This window comes from Arvicola amphibius, chromosome 14 (genome assembly GCF_903992535.2).
Source record: "Arvicola amphibius chromosome 14, mArvAmp1.2, whole genome shotgun sequence".
Lineage (NCBI taxonomy): Eukaryota > Metazoa > Chordata > Mammalia > Rodentia > Cricetidae > Arvicola > Arvicola amphibius.
Window position 1 is genome coordinate 14,117,909 of NC_052060.1, and position 20,901 is coordinate 14,138,809.

The 20,901-nt window shown below is 45.6% G+C and overlaps 1 protein-coding gene across 1 annotated transcript in view; it reads left to right on the forward strand.

The window, feature by feature from the left end:
• Tspan2 (tetraspanin 2) overlaps nt 1-20,901 on the forward strand; it is a 42,774-nt gene extending 21,873 nt beyond the window's left edge. Inside the window, exons 3-8 of the mRNA XM_038311268.1 lie at nt 3,657-3,754; nt 5,142-5,216; nt 6,191-6,289; nt 9,819-9,890; nt 14,763-14,846; nt 18,345-20,901. Of these exons, the coding sequence (XP_038167196.1) occupies nt 3,657-3,754; nt 5,142-5,216; nt 6,191-6,289; nt 9,819-9,890; nt 14,763-14,846; nt 18,345-18,410 (494 nt within the window). The 3' untranslated portion in view covers nt 18,411-20,901. The remainder of the gene's footprint in view (nt 1-3,656; nt 3,755-5,141; nt 5,217-6,190; nt 6,290-9,818; nt 9,891-14,762; nt 14,847-18,344) is intronic.

Consider the following 20,901-nt stretch of genomic DNA (forward strand, 5'->3'; position numbering starts at 1 on the left):
CCAAGTAGTCTTTTCCTTTCCCATGAACTCAGACTCACGTATAGCTCTAAGCATGTAGATACAGCCAACCCTTAGAGTTAGGGCACTCCCATCCACTGGCTCAGCATCTACAAATTCAAGCAACCCCGGATCAAAGATTATTTTTAGTTCATCTCTTCTGAACATGTACAGACATTTTCATGCCATTGTAATTATTATTAATAATAATAATACAGCCTGATAACTACAGATCATTTGTGTGCTAGACATTATAAGTAACCATGAGGTGACGTATACAGGGGTATGTAAGTGGGGTTATATGCAAATACGATGCCATTTTACGAGGGGCTCGTATGTGCACTGGTTGGTACGGGAGGGATCCTAGGACTAATCGCCATGGAGACTAAGTGATCGCTGTAATTATGTGTATTCAGTGGAAGCCAGGAAGGAGATGTCTGCAGAGACACAAAAAATTCTAGATGAAAAAAATGACGATTAGCAGGTTGCATTAGGCCATCTGCTGCCAAGATCACTGGATTTGGTGAGCATACCAATATATCCTTTCCCGACGAGAATTTTTAAGTGAATTTGTACGAATGGGCCTTTACCAGGCCCTCTTAATCCTTGGCTGACTGAAGTGACGCTACACACGTACTAGCAGGGTGTGAACTCTGAGGAGGAAGGGTGGATCATCAGGGAAGATTTCCCCAGGAGAGCTGTTTTCCGGTAGCATTTTACTGGTCCACAAAGCCCAGCCATTAATGGTCAAAATGCAATTTCAAAGGGTTCTCTTTTTGCAAATCAAGGAAAGTAAAGCTTAGAAAACATAAGAGATGTATTAAGTAGGTCTCATGTCTGTCTATGTGCCACTGGGGAGGAAGGACTCTACGGACGCCATCTTGGAAGTAGAATGTCGCCATAAGCTAATTGATGCTTCAGCAGCTCCTTTTAAAACCATAGCTTAGGTAAGGTGTCCTTGGGAACCACAGGAGGCCTTAGGTGTGCCAGCCTGACAGCCAGGTCTGGCAGGAATCTGTTGCATGTGGAAGTTCCCTGTGATTCTCTCCAGCTCCACAGAGAGGTCCGTCTGGAAACAGGCGGACAGTTGCATCTTTTCATGCAAACAGAGGCTTGCTGTGGAGAAGCTCCTGAGGTTGCTCTGTCCATACTGGGACACAGGGCACTGTTGGAGGGAGCGCATCTCCTGGGAAGCTAACTTACTGTTTCAGAAGGGCAAGGACGGTTGCCACAGAGACCAAGTGAACTGTGCCCACTGGGCCCATATACACTGGGCACCTGCTTCTTCAGTGACATGATGGCATTTCTGTTTCAGACCTTCTCAGCGTATGAGGCCCCATCTCACTTGGCTGATGCTGGAGAACACAGCCCTTTGGCGACCCCATACGTGTTCGTTACAATAGGATCTCAGAGTGTGTGTCTCAGTAGAGATTGCTTGCTGGGATGAGGTAGCCAGTCGGGAACTTTGAGTGTATCTGACTCTATCCATGGGAGAAATGTAAACCGACTGAGGTTTCTCACGTGTGCTCTTGTAAGCAGGGCAAAAGAAGAGTTTTAGACCTGAAATCTGCAGAGAACTGTGGGAAACCTGCCAACGTCCAGCCCACACCAGAACAGGGCAATTTCACGCCGTGATGCTTCCTAGCTGCCTGGAACATAGGGTAGATGAGGATTTAGGGAGCTGGACCCTAGTCTTAGCTTCACGCTGGATGAAACAGCAGTTGTAGGAGCAGTGATAGGAGGCAGTGGCATTCTAAGAAAGAAATCGGCATGTTAAGATGGCTCTCCCTGGAGGCATTATGGGAAGGAGCTGGAAGGACGTCTTTGCTGCAGCCACTGCCATCGCTGCCTGTTTCGGTGAGGTGTGAAAAGTAGGAGTCAGGCTCCTGCCTCTGACCTCTCGTGATGGCAGGGATGTTCTCTTACCTCACAGGGCTGCTTCGAGCAAGCGACCTAGGAGAGGATGGCAATAAAGGAGTTTTGAAATGTGGAGCCCTCAAGACGATAAGGTGTTCAGTCAGTGGCGCCAACAATACTGTTGTTTTTAAAAGGGTATCAGTTCTCATGTAACCGCATCCATCCCCCCCCCACCACCACGACATGATCCTCTTAGAGAAAAGGAAACTGGCGGAAGTGACAGCGTTGGAACAGCAGGAAGTGTGTGGGTCCCTCCAGAATGCAGCGCCAAGCCTTCCCCCCTCCAGAACCCAGAAGTACCTTGAGAACCTCTTAGTCTTGGTCTGGGTGGTTCAGGAAGCAGTACAGCTACCCTGTCACCCAACCTAGGTCTGTTAACAGACAGGCCTGCCCACAAACCGGCAATGAGCAACCCAGAGGAGCCCCAGGAAATGCCTACATGTCAGACTCAGGGGTTCCCCACAGGAGTGGGTCCCCAGTGCCCCCCTACCTCCGGATGAATAAGAATGGTTTCCAGGTGACTCATCTGACTGAAACTCAAAAGAAAAAAAAACCACAGTCAATTAGCCTTACTCAGAGGGAGTCAAGTGCCAAACCTAGCATTGTGTTCTCCGTTATCTTGGGATCAGAGAAGGAAGTCAGGAAGGCCTAGCCCAAGTCTTCCAGAACCAGCACCTTGTGGTCCTTTTGCTCTGGGTGGAAACCCTCCTGGGGCTTGACTTAGGAGGTGCAATTTCTGACCACTCAGAGTAAGGCCGCTGCTGTTGCTCGGGAGGCAGGATGGCCTCTTGGGGAAAACCGCACCTTGTGACCTTGGCCCTCAGAGGCTCAGCTCCTCTGTCTAACCACGGAGGTAAAAAGGACCACTCAGTACTTCACAGCCGTCGGGAAAGCTGCTCTAGTAAACCTAGGTGCACACGACAGAGCCTGACTGGAAAGGCCTGCCACACACATAGCGGTTCTATTAAAATTATCAGGTGACGGTTGGCTCTCAATTAGAACATGGTGCTAATAATAATAATAATAATGTAAGCATCCGTTACCTTATTAGCCGCCCTCATTAGCTATTTATTTTGTTGTGTTGTGTCTCGTAACATGGCCTCCCATGTGTCCAGTATCTGCGGCATTGCCCTCTGAAGGAGAAAAAAAAAATCACACAAAACTGATGACTTATAACTATGTCCTATGCTTCTGTCCCTACCCGGATCCCTGCTGTTCCCTCCCAAATTCTTGGCCTCAAGTCTCTCAGAGATGGAGACAGCCATTAAGCTCAGAGAAGAAAGGCTTCTGGGGCCCAAGAAAGGGCTTTGGTTTGTGTCCCAGCTGTGGCGGCAGCTTTTCAAATTATTCCCAGACTCAGCATCATTGGCCTTGTCCGGATGGCCGTGCACCTCTGAACAAAGGTGCAGGACCTGAGAAGCCGTGTTTGGGCTCTAGGCTTGTGGTGGCCATTCACTGACACAGCTCTAAGCAGTGGTAGAGGTGGCTTCTTCCCCTCCCTGGCTCCCTTCAGGTTCAGTTTTCTGATGGGTTCACTCGTCTGGCAGTGAGATAGGGTGGCTTTGCTGAGTGAGCCGGTATGCATGAGCCGGTTAGCAAGCATCACCATTACAGTTGACAGCAGGGCGCTGTGCAGAGAGGAAAGCCAGAGCCTGGGGTGTGGGAGGCAGGGCTGTCATCTCCTGCTCTGTGCTCGACTGGCCTCACCTTCCCTCAGGCTCTGACTTGGTTCTCATCCACAGGGCTCTATGTGTTGGTTGGAGCTGGGGCCCTGATGATGGCTGTGGGGTTCTTCGGGTGCTGTGGAGCCATGCGTGAGTCACAGTGTGTGCTTGGATCAGTAAGTGGGGCTATGAGGTGGGCACGGGGTGGGTGGGCAAACTTCCCTAGAGAGTTGGGGGACCTGGTTGGAAGCTCTGGTTCCTCTGGGGCTTAAAGCTTTGGCGCTGGACCCTCCCTCTGATGTCTGTTTTCCCGTCTCCTGCATGAGAATGGTATTATCTCTGCTCCTGCCTCACATGGAAAATGTGAAAACAATGAGCTCATCAGTGTAAAAATTTTGGGGGAAGAGCGCTTATGAATTGATTGTTCTTTAAAAATAATATTTCACTGTGTATGTGGCAGCTTAAAGATTCCTATAGCCAGGAAAAAAGGACTGTTAATCTACAAGAAAAGCATTTCTGGTTAAGATCAACAACTTAACAAACATCCCTCTGTTACCTTATTTTAACCAGCAGAGTCTGTTAAACAACAACAACAGAAATAGTTTCCATTCCCTGTTACCCCATTACCCACTATCAGCCCATATTCTGAAGCCTAAAGAAGCGAGGAACAGAGGGAAGGCTTTGTACTCCTCGCAGGGAGCCTGAAGCAGGGTGTTGTGAGGCCCCCTCATTTCCCATTCCCATTGCGGTCTTTGGGTTTCCCATGTCTGCCTGCTGCTGCAGGTCTATGGCTGTGTGAAATGTCTGTTTCTTCTCCCTGCCAGTCTTTGTTTCCACAAATAAAGCTGAAAAGCCCTGCTGTGTTCATCACAGAGCTGAGTTTAATCAGCAAACTTAAGACGTGGCAGAACGCTATCCATAAGGAGACCTCCATACACACAAACCCACACACAAACCCCACAAACACACCCCACACATACCCCCCAAACACACCCCCCCCCCCACAGACCCTGCACATGTGTCTCTCTCCCTCTCCTCAGAGAAGCCCCTTCCAGACCATCACACTACCCCAAGACCAAGCCTCAGTGGAAGCTTTGTCCAACCAGATTTCCTCTCTGTAGAACTTACTTGATCATCAAGTATTTACAGAGGGTGTCACTGCCAGATCCTGTGCTTGGTGACAGGGTTTCTATGTGGCTCTCTAATATTCCTTTATGCATTTTATAATGCGTATAAGACCTTCCCTCATTGACTGGATCTCTTCTGCCCAACATAAGCTTTATGACATCAGAGGGGTTAGGATCTCTTCTGCTGCTGGATAACGGGCTCAAAGGACAGTGCCTGGCACAGAACACGTGCTGAGGGGCCAGTTGTTGAGTAGAATAACAAACAATCCATACAAAAGGGCCTTGGCAGCTGCACGGAGGAGGCAAAGTGCCTAGAAGCATCCCTACCACCAAACTCACAGCCTTACCCAAGGCCTTGACAGCAGAAGGAGATGCAAGCAGACTAAGTAAGTTGAAAAGGTATTAAATGAGTGAAATCAGTGTTTTCTCTCAACAGTTTTTCACCTGTCTGCTGGTGATATTTGCTGCCGAAGTAACCACTGGAGTGTTTGCTTTTATAGGCAAGGACGTAGTAAGTAAAACCTAGATGTGTGGGCGGTTGTTAAAGCGTTCTTCTTGTGGTAAACAATATAGACTACTCACCCCAAGGTGTATTAAGAAACAAAATAGCCTACAAAATCGTGTAAGCAGAACCTTTTAGCCTAGTAGTGTACAGGGCTCAGCATGTGTATACATGGTTTGAAACTGGTCTGTGTTTGCTTGATTTAGGGTTTTGTCTGTTTGTTTGTGAACTGGATTTCTAGTTTAAGACTGTCCCTAGTTCAAAATAAGACAGGCAAGAATGGGGCAAGGAGGGGGAACCTACTTTCTCGTTCCTCTGTCACTTGTTTCAAAGGCTCGACCTAGACACCACTGTGAGACGCTAACGCCTGACCTGCTGTGTACAAGTGCGATCCCTAGTGCCCAGGACAGGTTATGAGGGGAGCCCATCGGCCCATGACCTTTAGAAGGATAAGCAGGCAGTGACAGAGAAGAGTGTAAAGGAAGGCAGGCAGATCGGAGCCTTAAGAGGGTTGCGTTTCCAATGCACTCACGTATCATCCATACTATGCTTACATAGTAAGCTTGAAAATGATAAACATGGAAACGAGAGCCTGTCACCCCTCTGAAACTCTCCTAAATGGCGGCTGGTATCCAAAGATTACGAACTTTAGTTTATCTCCATTAGAGCTGAAACCTATGGCTATTTGGATGCATAACATCTTCCTTGGCCGTGGGCGCCTGCCTTTCAGCTGGCAGGGAACCACGCTTCCGCAGATTCCACCTCTAGTGGCCCACCAGGGCGGCGCCTGACAGTGAAGCCCATCAGGTTTAGAAATTGCCCCTGGCTCTGACCTAGGAAGGCCTTCTTGGTCAGTGTGTCCTTCGCCTACAGAAGAGTGTGTGGGAAAGCAGAGTTCCCAAAGAACATAGAAGAGGGGATTCTTCTCGGTAAAAAGAAACGGTCTGCGCCCTTCCGTTCACTGTGTGCTGGTGTCTTTTCAGGCCGTACGACACGTACAGACTATGTATGAGGAGGCATACAGCGATTACCTTAAAGGCCGGGGAAGGGGCAATGGCACCCTCATCACCTTCCACTCGGCAGTGAGTAACTCCGCTTCTCCTTTGGGGGTCACACGTTCCACAGACCGCGCATGCGCCAGGCTTTCTCTGATCGCCTAAACTAAAAATAAAAATAAAACCAATGAGTGGAAGCAGCCACCTCTTATTTTAGCTCTGATGAGAGCTATAGTTTGTATTTTGGGGAGACCTTTGGCTAGAATGATGTCGACCACAGACTCACAAGAATCAGGGTGTCACAGGACACTGAGAAAGCCACCCAAATACGTGTCAGTTCCTCTCCGTGGTGACACTGCGGTATGACGGAAGCAAGCATGGTGGCCTTCAAGCCAGTAGAGCTCAGCTGCAGCCCTGTGGTGCTGAATGAGTTAGTTAGCCTCTCTGATGTCCGCTTAACTCGCTCCTTACTTATAAAACAAAGTTTGTGGGAAGACAACTATATTCCTTCTAGAATGTTCCATGGCAATGTGCCAGAGTGGAGTGCTTAGAGCTACATGGAGTCAAGAAAGGCTTATGGGGGAAGTGGACCAGAACAGGGTCATTCTGTCTTCTTAAGCACTGCACTCTGGTAAGGTAACTGTGAACTTCTGGGCAAGTGAGTGTTTTCCAAGGCTCTCCAGAGACACCAAGCAGCACACAGATTCCTTTGTCTTAAACAGCCAACCCTGAGGCAGGCTGCCTGTTTGCCAGCCAGCACTCATGCCTGCTCTTCTGGCCCTGGGTTTTCCTGTGGCCACCTCTCCTCTCTTCCCCTAGTCCCTGAGTAATGAGCTCTTCCCAAAGCTCATCAAGTTTTGCTCCTGGGCAGGTTTTTCAGACTTCAGGTCTGAAGGATGGCATGTGAGACCCCCATCCCTGTCTCCAAAGTAGCACTCTAAGGAGAACACCACCAATTAACTCCTCACCTTGTAGTGTGAAGGCGGCGGGGCTGCGTCCCACCACCCGGCCGCCGGCTAGCTTTACACCCGAAATAATTACACGGAAACTGTATTCTTTTAAAACACTGCCTGGCCCATAGTTTCAGCCTCTTATTGGTTAATTCTCACATCTTCCTTTAACCCATATTTAGTAATCTGGGTAGCACCACGAGGTGTGCCTTACCAGGAGAGATCTTAACCTGCATCCATCTCGGAGAGGAGCAGCATGGAGACTCACTATGGCGAATGCCTGAAGCGTCTCCCCAACTCTACTTCCTTGTTCCCACAATTCTGTTCTGTTTACTCCACCTACCTAACTCTCTGTCTCTTAAAGGGCCAAGGCAGTTTTCTTTATTAATTAACCAATGAAAGAAACATAGACAGATAACTCTCCTCCATCATTTCCCCTTTTTCTGTTTAAACAAAAAAGAAAGGCTTCAATTTTAACATAGCAAAATTACATATAACAAAACAGTTATCAAGCAAGTATTACAGTTACAATATTTAAATCTATTTTATCTTTTATCATAACTAAGGAAATCTATAACTATCTATTTATTCTTCAACTCCATCAAAGACTCCAGAAGGATACAATGCTACCTAAGTAAACAAGAAATAAGTAACTTATAAAACTCTAGAAATGACAGAGACAACTCGCTGCCTGGACAGTCACCCAAAGTTCCCCTGTACCGTTGGGGCATCCATCCTCGGGCTTCAGGCCCACAGTATCCAGCAGACATTTCCATGAAGCAGAAAAATTCCAAAGACAGTTCAGTCACTTTCTGCTGTGTCCTGCAGAACGTCTCGCAGACTCCTTCACGAATCAGGAACCCTGAGAGACCATCTCACCTTTAGGCAAGTTTAGCAGTCCTCTTTCTGTGGGTTCCTTGTGTCCAGTTTATGCAACAGTCCAGGCAAGAGCAGTTTCTTGCCCAAATGGCTAACAAACTCCATAAGTAGCCTCTTCGATGCCCATCTTCCTCTCGAAGTAGATTGGTGCTGCCAGGAGCAGACGTGTCTCATTGTCATGAAAAACCCTAAGTTATTAAAACATTAAATGCCATATTCTGCAGTCTTTGAAAGATATGAAGAATGTCTATCTAACTGAAATATATCTCTACATATCTAGAAAATCTAATAACATGACTACAAGCTTAACTATTATCAATGATTATCCATTAACAACCTATATTTACTAATTATACATTACAGTTTTTAAAGTGAACTACAATCACAATAGCTTAATCAAAATCAGAAATACATATACATATAACAAATTGACCTTAAAATCCATACCAATGCAAATTATTCATATCTATATCATATCCCCCTTTAAATGTAAAAGAACATTTATAAACAATATTTGGGAATGTGGGCGCAGTTATTTCTCTCCAAACTGCTTCCTGCTGAGTGGGGGCGTTGTTATTTAGGTCTTTCATGGTATAACCTGTGTGCTAGGTTCCTCTCAGTTGGCAGTTGAGTGAAGTAATTTTTTGAAGATGTTCACAGCAACCTTTCAGGAGGGCGTGGTCTATCATACCATATTGGGATAGAAGCAATCCACAGAGTCTCATCGTCTGTGAAAACAAAAGAAGAAACTCTTTTCCAAAGCATCATGTTCTTAGATCCAAATCCTGAAGTCATACCGTTAAGATGTCCATTCTGGTCTAGCCTGGCAGCCCATATAATGAAATGTCTCTCTGTACTTAGCTCCTTTACAGTCAAAAAAATCAAAGAAAACACAACAAAATACATAATCCAGACTCTCTGTGAATTTTCCATTTTTACGTGGCTTATTTTTACTCTATCACTTTACTTCTTTTAATCTATAACTATCTGTACTCTGTCTCTTTAAAGACTTTAACCTTTTTTTTTAAGGCATTAACTTTATTCTCTATATTTTCTTTTTCTCTCTTTTAAGCCTACGTGAGCCATTTAAAGGCCTTCTATGTCTGAATCTTTTCTATTGTGAATCTGTAATTTTTTACTATCCAGGAGCATTTTCTCAGCACAATTCAGCATGGCGGAGCAGAGCCAGAGCTGTTACTGCCTCAGTACACAGCAGTCCACATTGGAGCTGCACTCAGCAGTTTAATTTTGATACTGAGCGTGCAGCACAGAAACTCTTTTAATCCAAGTTACAGCCAAATCAGATGCGCAGAGCACTGCGCAGACTGAAAACACCTCTCTCTCTATGGCGGCAGGAATCCGCAAACGCTGTCCCGCTCGCCTAAGCCTGATTCCGCCATCTGCTCAGGTGCGGGAAGGGAGCAGTGAGCCATTGGCATGGTCTCAGAGAACTTTCTTTCCGATCCCAAGCGGGCAAGGTTTTTAAGTGGATTTAGTCACCACGTTGGAGCGCCAAACTGTAGTGTGAAGCGGCGGGTGGCGGGACGCAGCCCCGCCGCTTCACACTACATCACCTGACACTGCCTCCTTGCTTCCTATCATAAAACCTATGCCGCATTGGAGAAGTCGTGTTCCTGGGTTGCTAGCACAATTCTGTACTTCTTCCCTCGCTCTCCAGAAATAGCAGTGGGGGTGGGGGGCGCAGAGCTTCTCTGCATCCTCCTGGAGCCAGCACTCCTGTCCCCCATCCAGCCCCCTGTGTCCTAAAACCTCTTCTCGCTCTCTAGTTTCAGTGCTGTGGGAAAGAAAGCTCTGAACAAGTCCAGCCCACCTGTCCAAAGGAGCTTCCAGGCCACAAGGTAAGCTGGCCATTCCAGGTTCCCCCACCAGCCCCTATTGTGAAGAGTAGACTCCACAGGGTACAGTTGGGGGCCTCAAATCCTTCCTTGGAGGGATTCTAGGAGGCTCTCTCCCAGCCAGTGATGAGTGCCTATGCCACGTGGTTAAGGTATATTAATCTACTTCACCAGGGCCAGGGCTCTGTGTATTTCTGGGACAGTCATGGCCCTGATGAATTTAACTGCTCTGTTGCGTATTCAACAAGTGTGAGAGAAGATACAGCCCCTCCCTCAGTGGCTTCCTAGGCTAGCGCATGGCTGTATTGATAAGCAAGGAGTCTGTCCAGGGAACCACGGAAGCCCAGCAGAATCAGGAAAGCTTTTGTGGAAGGCTATGTGGAAGGGCAGTCTTTCCAAGCCAAGAAAGCAGCCGGAAGAGGGTCTTGCTGGGAAGATAACTCCAGTGCTGTAGGAGACCAGGAGCCCAAGCTTTGGATGGAAGGATGTGAGTGGCCGTGTCAGAGTTCCAGTGAAGTAGTCATGGAAAACACAGTAGAGCTTGGTTAAGGCATAAATGCGAGGCTATGGACAATGGTGTCAATGCATTGAGGTGCTCGGCGGTGGAGAGATGGGAAGCAGGTTTCAGCTTGTCATGAACTGCCACTGAAAACCTTGCATCTGGCTCGAGTCTGGCTGAAGACACCATAAGGGATCTGTTAACATTTACAAGAGCTAAGTGAAGGCTACATTGAAAGGAACCCAACAGAATCACCAGCCGCCCAAGGAAGGCTGTGGTTGTCGAGACAAATCTCGAAGGATGAATAGGAACTGAGAGAGCAGAAGAAAGAAGAGCCATTCCAGGCTGAGGGGACAGAATGGACATGAAGTGGTCTGAGGGGACAGCTGTTTGCAGATAGGTCCATCTTTGAGTGGACACGGAAAACCCAGGATGCCTGTGAGAGGTGAATTCTTCAGTGAGAAGGGGCCCATTCTTCAAGAGCTGTCATTACCTCTCCTGGGGAGTCTATTTCTGTCCATTCAACACAGACCAAGGAACAGTCCCCCCAAGTCTAGCCCAGTGAACGAGGAGTTTTGCTAGGATTACTAAGAGGAGCGTGGGTGGGGACTACTTACAGGGGCCAGCTACTTATAGGTGACCTGGGCTGCTGTATCAGTAAAACTGACACCTAGCATGCATGACAGCTCCTGAATACTTCATTACTAGAGTCCCCTGTGTGACCTGCAGGCAGCTACACCATAGAAGAGTCTGCTCTCCCCCAGAAATTGTTTGGTCCTTATAACATCGGGGAAAGACCTGAGTGTCTTGGAACTTTCTGAGCTCCCTGACTCTTGTACATTTCTTGTGAGGTTTTCATGGGCCTGGTGAGCCTCCTTCCCCTCTCCAGGAGGGACTGTTTCAATGCTTAGATACAGCTAAGGGTCTCACACGCTCCTACAAAACCAAAAGTCTAGCCTTTGTGATGTTGGTTTAGGGAGCCATGGGAGAGATTGGATTTGCATTTTATAGAGTTTACTGTAATGGTAATGAGAAAGGTTGATGGATAATGAATAACCTGGAGTGGAGGTGACCAGTTGAAGACTTCACTGCTCCTTGTCACCCACATGTGACAAGCTGGATGGAATGGTAGGACTAGAGAGGAGAAGGTAACATCTTCATTATTGATGGCCACACATATCAGAGAAGATGAGAATTCACCCCTGGGTTCTGGTTTCCCACTGGTACAAAAGGTGGTGTCACTTATTAAATTAACGAATAGAGGAGAAAGAGCCAATTAGAGAGAAAAGAAGCAATATGGTAGGCTTTTAAAGTTTTTTTTAAAGATCTGTTTTATTGATGTGTGCAAGAGAAAGAAAGATGTGGCTACGCACATAGTTACTCAGGGAAGCCAGACGAGTCAGATTCCCCTGGAACTATAGATACAGGCACTTGTGAGCCATCTGACATGGGTGCTGGGAACCAGGCTCAGGTCCTCTACTCTTAACCGTGGTCATTCTTCAGCCCCTAGCTCAGTGTTTTCAACACTGTGGTTTGGAAAATCTGGCTTGTGGCTTAGGAGAGATGTTAGAGGAGTTACAGACATGGACTTGACGCATGAGATTTTGGAGAAGAGAAACATGCCAACAATAGTCTAAACAACACCACCACTTACAGCTGGGCAAAGGGGAGCAGCCAAAAGGCCACTAGGAGGAGGAGTCAGACACAAGGGACGTGCTGCTGAGGAGATTGGCACAGAGCCTGCCAGGCACTGTGGATACAAAGATGAACGAGACAAGGTCCCTACCAACAAGGAACCTACTGTCTAATAGGAACTGTAAACACTGGAGTTGACACGGTGCACGGGGGCTAGGGGAGAGCTGGCATGGTGCCGCGGGAGCTCAGGGAAGGCCTGTGGGAGACACGGGATGAAAGGTGACAGGTAAAGACTGAGTGTAGGTAATGACAGTTCAACTACGTCTTCTACATGGAGAGGTAATTACGTAGTTTGAGCCAAGTACAAGAAAAAAAAAGAGTTCACAAAAGATGAAATGCAAATGACTATTAAACACATAAAAAGCACAGGCAATCAGAAGCAATTTGAAATTAACAGCAACCTTAAATGACAAGACACCATTGTTTAACATGTGAAATTGGCCACGTTATTCCCTCTCCTATTAATAATACAATATGGGCAAGAATGATGTGAAATTAGAGTTTTATTTTTTAAAAATTGGTACAATAGTCTTAGAGATTAGTACAGACTTATAGCCCAGAATATTAAATGAGTTCATGCCCTTTGGCCTAGAAACTCGACTTCTCAGGATGTGTCCTCAACAAACGGAATAATTTTTAATGTGTGCAGGAGCTGGAGAGATAGCTCAGCTTATAAACTGCTTGCCACACAAGCACAAGGACCCAAGTTTAATCCTCGGTACCTCGTAAAAATCTGGGTGTGGTAGAACGGACTGAAATCCCCTTGCTGGGAAGGCAGAGGCAGATGGTCCCCAAGGCTTGCTAGCCAGTCTATCCTAATTGGTGGACTCCAGAGTCCCTGAGACACCCAATATCAGCAGACAACATCAAGAATTCCTGTGGCACACACACGCACGCACAATTTTGTTTGTTACAAATAATATACATTAATGACCAAATACTGATCTCTTAAAATCCTACAGTAATATATTGTTTAAATTATGATTTTTTCATAGAATATGTTTTATTGCCAGTAAGAGTCACAGTTTCAAACAATTAATATAAGAAGGTATTTTTGAATTTTGTTCATGTTAAGGGTAAAGCACACTGATTAATATGTAAGGGAGCTGAGTATGTGGGTCTTTTTATACCCAAGAATCAAGAGTATTCGTTATAATCTTAGTGGAGGACAGATGTTTCTTATTTTCGTTTTATTAATATCTATTTTCCAAATTTCAGTGACTATGTATTCCCTTGTGAATAAGGAAAGCCAGCACATGTTTTGTAATTTGTTTTTCACACAAGAAACTGTCTCTGAATGGAAAGAAGGGCTGTTGGCAGGGCTGGAGGAGACGGCAAGGGACAGGTGGCTTTGCTTGCTTTAGATTGGAAACACTGAGCATGGTGTTATGTGGCCAGCGGTGATGTTAATGGAGAGAAAGAGGCAGAATGCATGGGAAGGAAGGAGGGTGACTGGCTGGCTCCCGGAGAGATGCGAGGGAGTGAGAGCCAGAGCCCAGGAAGGGGTTAGCCTTCTGCGGAGAAAGGCACCTGGTTAGCTCCGAGAAAAGGAAGAGAACTTGCAAAGGAACACTCATACCTTGTGTGTGCTCACTGCCCTAAACAGTGCCTGGCACAGAAGCAAGGCATGTCTCAGAGGCAGCGGAAATGGGGAACACTAGAAGTACTGCCCATTGACTCTGGTTTTCTCTGCCATGCGGGGAAGCTGCTGTCTCCAGTAACACTCCAGGCTTTCACCAGAGTGCACTCTTGCTCTTCTGGGAGACTGTATCCTCCCTGCCAAGCCTCCTGAGGGAGGAAGCTGGAGCTTACCGCTCCTCATCCACCAAGCCACGATATGGGGTCTGCAGAGCCATTAAACAGAAACGGAGACATGAAAGTGGTTACTGTTTCACATAACTTATGCGGGTATCGGAGGGTGCTAAAGATCTACCGTACCCTGAGGATGCATCTGGACGGAGAGCACACCTCTATGTAGGAAGACTCCAAGTGGAAACTTTGGGCACTGGGAAACTGATAATGGTCATGAATGACCCCTCAGCCTTAGCCCCTGCCCAACCCCCCCCCCCGCCCCTCTCTGAAGTTTCTTCAAACTTAGGCTTCACAGATCTCTGAAGGGTCGAGGATAGGAACCCACAGCTCAGCTAACACTGGAACAATGATCTTTTAACTCTCAAGACCTGGTTTTCCTAAGTATTGACTTTCTAAAATTTAATTTGACTCCATGCAGACTTTTTAGTCTTTTGAAAGATAATGCCTGTCTTGCATAGCTCAAGTGTATAAAATGCCTTGTAAACAGCAGGTGACAGTAGGGTTATTATTTAGAGAATACCTCATCTTTCCTTGCTGAGAGTGAGAAAAGGCCTCAAGTTTTGGAATGCCTGAAGTCCCCCAGAAACAGCCTTGTGACGCTGCATTTCAGAGCTCTGAAGCAGACCTCTGGCCTAAACAGGACAATCGCACCCAAAGGGGAGGGTTGCACTTACCTCAGGACTTTTTTTTTTGCTTCAGAGTTGTCAGGTCGCCCTTACCCATGAGGGATGATGGTTTACATATGAGCAGAAGCTGGCGTGGATGAACTTACAGACCCATCGCAGAAAATGGAAGGATTGGGTCAGAGCATGAGCCACACAGTTAGTTTCCACTGCTGACTTTTTTTTTTTTTTTTTTTTACAAAACAGAATTGCATCGACAAAATTGAAACCGTAATCAGTGTTAAGCTGCAGCTCATTGGAATTGTTGGTATTGGAATTGCGGGTCTCACGGTAAGAAAGCTCTAGAAATTTTTTTTCTGCCTTCTAAGAAGCTTTAGAACCTTACATCTTATTTCTCTTCACATTGGAGGTGACAGCATCTTAAGTGAGAATTCTCAAAATAGGGGAAAAAAAACCTTTGTTTCCAGGACGTCTCCGAAGAACAAAGCTAATTACATACATCAGAAGTAGCCCTGTAAAATATGGTACAGATTCCAGTATCCACCTAATTATGACCTTGAATGTGTCATTGCAATAACTTCCCATGTAAACCTGCCAGTCATAACCTCGGCAAGTGATTTCTGTCTCAGTAACATGATAGCAAGTTCATCTCTGCATCTATACCTTGAAGAGGCAGTGTAGGGCGAGCTACAAACTGCATTCCCCTCCTGGCTCCATCACCTTCTGAGAAGCCCTGAGATGGAAGAAGAGTTCCTTAATTTCTCTAAGTTTTAATTTCTTTATTGGTAGTATCTGAATTTTTGTTTTGTTTTGTTTTTCGAGACAGGGTTTCCCTGTAGTTTCTAGAGCCTGTCCTGGAACTAGCTCTTGTAGACCAGGCTGGCCTCGAACTCAGAGATCTGCCTGCCTCTGCCTCCCGAGTGCTGGGATTAAAGGTGTGTGCCACCACTGCCCGGCAGGGTAGTATCTGAATTTTAAACATATCCTTACAAGATGATTATGGTCAAAAGAGGTACTACCTATAGCCTGTTGTTACAAATTAATTTACATAAAATCTGAATGTTTTGCAACTAACGAGTACCATCTTTCTGTATATTTTGACTATGGGCATATCCAGAATTCAGGCAAGGAGAGTATCATAAGAAAAGGAATGAAGCACTCTGTACCCAGCATCTGTTGGTGACTCAGTTCTTTAAAAGCATACGTGTGTGTGGAAGAGAGGCTGGGGACATAGCCTTGCTGTTAAAGGGTTTTCCTAGCATATACAAAACCCTAGGTTCAATCCCCAGTACTGCATACACCTGTGGTCCTGTCACTTAGGAGATGGTGGCCAAAGGATTAGAAGTTTAAGATCATCTCCTGCTGCATAGTGAATTTGAGATATGCCTGAGCTAGCTACGTGGGACCTTGTTGTGAGGTTGAGGATCTAGCTCAGTGGTAGAGTGCTTGCCCAGCAAGCACAAGGTTCAGTCCTCAGCTCCAGGGAAGGGAGAGACCTTGTTTTGTTTCTGTTTTTAAATGTGTGTTGGAAGAATTGGTAGCCCTGGGCAGGAGTAGTAAGAGAGGCAAGAAGAGCCTTCAGGTCCACATAATTGAAGGTTTTGTGTGCTCTTCTGAAAGGCTGGGCTTCAGGTGCCTTCATGGCCAGAAGGACCTGTGGTGCAGAATGGATGAGGAAGGTTTGGAGAGAGAGGTAAGATTGGAGTCAGAACCCAGTGAAGAGGTGGTTCCCATTGTCCAGAATTTAGGCCATGGTAGCTAACATAAGATAGAATTTGCTAGGGCTGGAGAGATGGCTCAGAGGTTAAGAGCACTGGCTGTTCTTCCAGAGGTCCTGAGTTCAATTCCCAGCAAACACATGGTGGCTCACAACCATCTGTAATGAGATCTTGTGCCCTCTCTGACCTGCAGGCAAACATGCAGGCAGAACACTGTATACATAGTAGATAGATAAAATTTTAAAAAAGGATATAATTTGCTTACTAGTCTATGTGTAGATTAACTCACAGCTTACACAAAGGCAGGGCTACAAGGATGTTGAGGAAATCCATGAATTGGTAGGTTCATAGGGGAGACCCAAACACTTTTTCCCTTCTCTGTATCCAGAACACAGGGTGGGACAGTGGCTAGAAATACTATTCTGAGGCACTGCAAATCTGGGGACAGCTCACAGGCCCTCCCCCAACATGTTCTGGGGCTAACGGGGCTGCAATTCTGCAGTTCCCCGGTGATGGTACTGAAGAGAAATGTCTTAGAGTTAACATCTGTGCCAAGACACCATGACCAAAGCAGCTTGGGGAGGAAAGGGGTCATTTGCCTTACACTTCCACAGCACTGTGCATCACTGAAGGAACTCAGGACAGGAATGCAAACAGGGCAGGATCCCGGAGGCGGGAGCTGATGCAGAAGCCAAGAAGGGATGATGCTTACCGGTTTGTTCCTCATGGCTTACTCAGTCTGCTTTCTTATAGAACCCAGCACCAGCCCATGGGAAGCACTAACCACATTGGACTGGGCACTCCCCAATCAATCACTAATTAAGAAAACAACTTACAAGATCTTATGAAAGCATTTTTTTTTCAATTAAGGTTCCTCCTTTCAGATAACCCTAGCTTCTGTCAAGTTGACATAAAACTAACCAGCACAAGTGGATTGAAAACACTCCACTTAATGGAGTTATCAAGTAGATAGTCAATCTCAACAGAGGCAGACAGCCCTGACTCATGACCCCTGCAGGCTGAGAGCGAAGGTTCTCTCAAAAGGAACCCCCTCAGACAATATCCAGGATGAGGTGGCGGTCACATCCAAACTTGTAGCTGTGGGAAAGAGGAAATAGCCTTGCTTGTCTGTCTTGGATCAGGAGTTTCTCCCTGAGTTCTTCTTCCCTCGGGAAAGGCTGCACAGTGTAATGACTTAACCAAACGCCCATTAGGTGTCTCCCTGACCTCACACTGGCAACCACAGACCTGAACTCTATGCTGGCTGAACCCCTAGCTCTGTCTTCCTTTGCCCTCCCAGAGCAACTCATCACTGCTTCCTTGATGCATCGAACAGTCACAGATCCTAGTCTGTCTCAGGATGGGACTGAGGAGAGAATCAAGGCCATGGCACCAGATTTTAAAAATGAACATTATCATTTGTTAAGAGGCATCCACAGGCAGGGTTCCTCTGGCTGTGGACTTGTAGGGGTTATGACTGAGGAGATAAAGGATGTCTTGGTATTCTTCTCTTCAAACCAGAGGAAAAATAGTTCCGTCCAGGTTTTTGGCTTCTTAGAGAACTATCCAAGAGACAGAAGTCAGGAATATTGTAGCTCAATAACTTCTATTTATGTCTTGCAGAACTACTGATTTAAACAGTCATGTGTTATTTGCATAGAAAGAGACCAAGAATGAAGAGAAATCCCACTGTTTCACAGGGCTTCGCTGCTGTAGGAAATAAAGCTTTTCTGACAGTTAGACCGAAAGCACATTTACCTAAGAAATTAAGAAAACATTTAAATAAAATAAATAAATCTGAGATTCACCTAAAATATAAAATTCAAAAGCCAGAAATGTATCAATCTTTTATAACTGTTAAGAACCATAAGCCAGCAACAGAGCCCTTTCTTCAAACAGCCTTGTCTGTTAAGAAAGAAAACAGCAGTTCAGCAAGGCTGACACACAAGTCTTGCTTATAGCCATCTTTAAAGACCATATAAGATGTCACTTACAGTCAGTGGCATTGGTTATGCTTCTTTAGTAACTTGAGCTAGACACGGCCACCGTGGCTGATCTTCTTATGGAACCTGCGTGCAGAAGTTGCTAAGGAGTGTTTTCTCTGTTGCAGATCTTTGGCATGATATTCAGCATGGTGCTTTGCTGCGCAATAAGAAACTCACGAGATGTGATTTGAAGATACTTCATCATGAAAATTGCTGTCTAGAGTTTTCATGCTAAATGTCACAAGAGCTATCTCAGCTCACTTTTAATATTCAGGATTTTAGAAGCTAAAATAATTTGCTTTGAACTGTACATTTGCACATGTATGTATGTCTGACTCATTACTGACTTGCCCCTGGAGTGAATGCCACGTGTGGTCTGTGTGTTTCTGGTATATGCATTGCAGTGCTGATATCTGTTTCCTGGGAATCCCTAGTTCGTGTGTGCAGACAGAATAACCTATTGAAGTACCAGGGGGAAAGCGATCAAGTTGTGAAAGACTTGTAAAACCTGGCTGTTCAGGGAATGTGATAATGGCCCATTTCTCAGATTTTAGCCATTTAAGTTAGATCCATAAAGAGAATGCAGGATTTCTAGTTAGTGGAAGCAATAAGCTATTAGAACTGAGGGGTCAAGATTGACTGTGTCTGAGTTGAGTGTAAAGGTTTCTTGGAGTATATATATTCTCCCCAGAATACAGTAAACCCACAGTTTTAGAACTAAACACATCTGTAAAAGTAAATATAGCATAGAAAATCTAATTTGAAAACACTGTACTTTCTTAGTATTTAAAGCAGAAAACCTCTCTCTGGAAAGGGAAGTTACATAGACAAGCACGTGCCCCATAAAAGTGAGTGCTTTTAGGACTAAAAATAGCAACTTTTAAGGGGGAAAATGTTGCTAGACAAAGGCATGTAGATGTTGCTTTAGCCCTCTCTTTCCTGTCTCTGCTTTGAACTGCTGAAAGCCTCGCCTTTCCAGAAGGGCTTTCATCTCCCGCTCCTCGTGCTTCTCCAGTTACAGTGGTAGACAGACAGGAAGAGCGCTGCAGTGCGGAGCTGGCGAACCCCACAGTGGCAGACAGACAGGAAGAGCGCTGCAGTGTGGGGCGGGCGAACCCCACAGTGGCAGACAGACAGGAAGAGCGCTGCAGTGCGGGGCTGGCGAACCCCACAGTGGCAGACAGACAGGAAGAGCGCTGCAGTGCAGGGCGGGTGAACCCCACAGTGGCAGACAGCAAGAGCGCTGCAGTGCGGGGCGGGCAAACTCCACTGGCACTGCTCCTTTGGAATACCTCATAACTTGAGTTTACATATCTTCCTAATTTTTTTGCATTTTTTCTAATTAATCCATGTAGAGAATTCTTTGTAGATTTAGAATACAGTTTTTATCCTTTAAAATAAATAAATCCCCCATAACGCAAGATATTATATTATGAGTAACGTGGTCAAACCAAGATAAACACCTTCTCCAAGATGTGTACACACAACAAAGGCAAGCTGGCGAATCAAAGATACTTTTCTACATACAGCGCCAGCACATGTATGTTCTTTCTCAGCAAATCCCTGTGGGAAGCAATGCTCAGGTTCTCTGGGGGCCTGAGTGGTTGATTCGAAATGGGAAAACCCAGCCAGGGCTCAGCCTCTTGACTGCAAGAGGGAAACCCCCGAGCAGGGATCTAAACCGGCAAGTTTGTCACGATTTAACAGCTTGTTAACCGACATAACTTACACATTTTAACATTGTATTTGACCACACAAAAGTGAGGGCGTGAGGGATTTTGGAAACCCTAAGAGGAGCTTCTGCGCCCACTAGGAACACAAGACTTTGGGTATGTGTGAAAGTGCTGAGAAACCTACGCAAAGTAGTTTGCTGAAAACACACAGCTGCCGGGATGGTCTTGCCCAGAGCGCCACTCACTGCTTTCTTTCAGCTGTTCTTGCTACTGCTACTAGCTTTAGAGAAAAAAGTGTGAGGGAGTTGACAGCTTAACTGCGTGTGACTACTCTACCTAAGCAAAATATTAGTTGTTTTTTTTTTTTTTTTAACATCTCTTCATGTTTTTAAACCCCAGTCGCTGACAAACGCAACCTTTGAAGCAAAGAGGCCTATCTTATAGCTTCAGTTTATATGTCCATGCCTGAGGACAGAAAGCAGGCTGAAGTGTGCCCTCAGGTTACGCCAGCTCAGAATTATTTTCCGTTCAGAACTGAGTTTCATTCTCTATCTGAATGGACAACTTTAAGGAAAACTGCAGGAACTATGAGTGGAAGAATAGGAATAATTTTTTACCGTGGAGGACTAAGTCTAGAAACCTGTGCTGTGTGTGATTAGTGTACCTTCTGTGGCTTAAGCTTTCCAAAGAATGTGTGAGTAAGATTAGAGAATTCCATCTCCGAGTAAAGATGGATATATATCTTTATGTGAATAGATAAAGCTATATCTATAGAGATATATAATCCCTATGTCTTGACCTATACATATCTTAAATACATATCTCTTGAGGATTTATACATATGTAATTTTAATACATGTGTGCCTGTATGAAATTATGGAGATAAATGTTTGTATGCATACACATGCCCCTGTGTATACATTTTCAATTGTTTCTGTAGACCTGAAATAATTTGAGATCAAACCTAAACATTTTAAGTTATTTCAAATTAAATTTTCTATGTACTTAC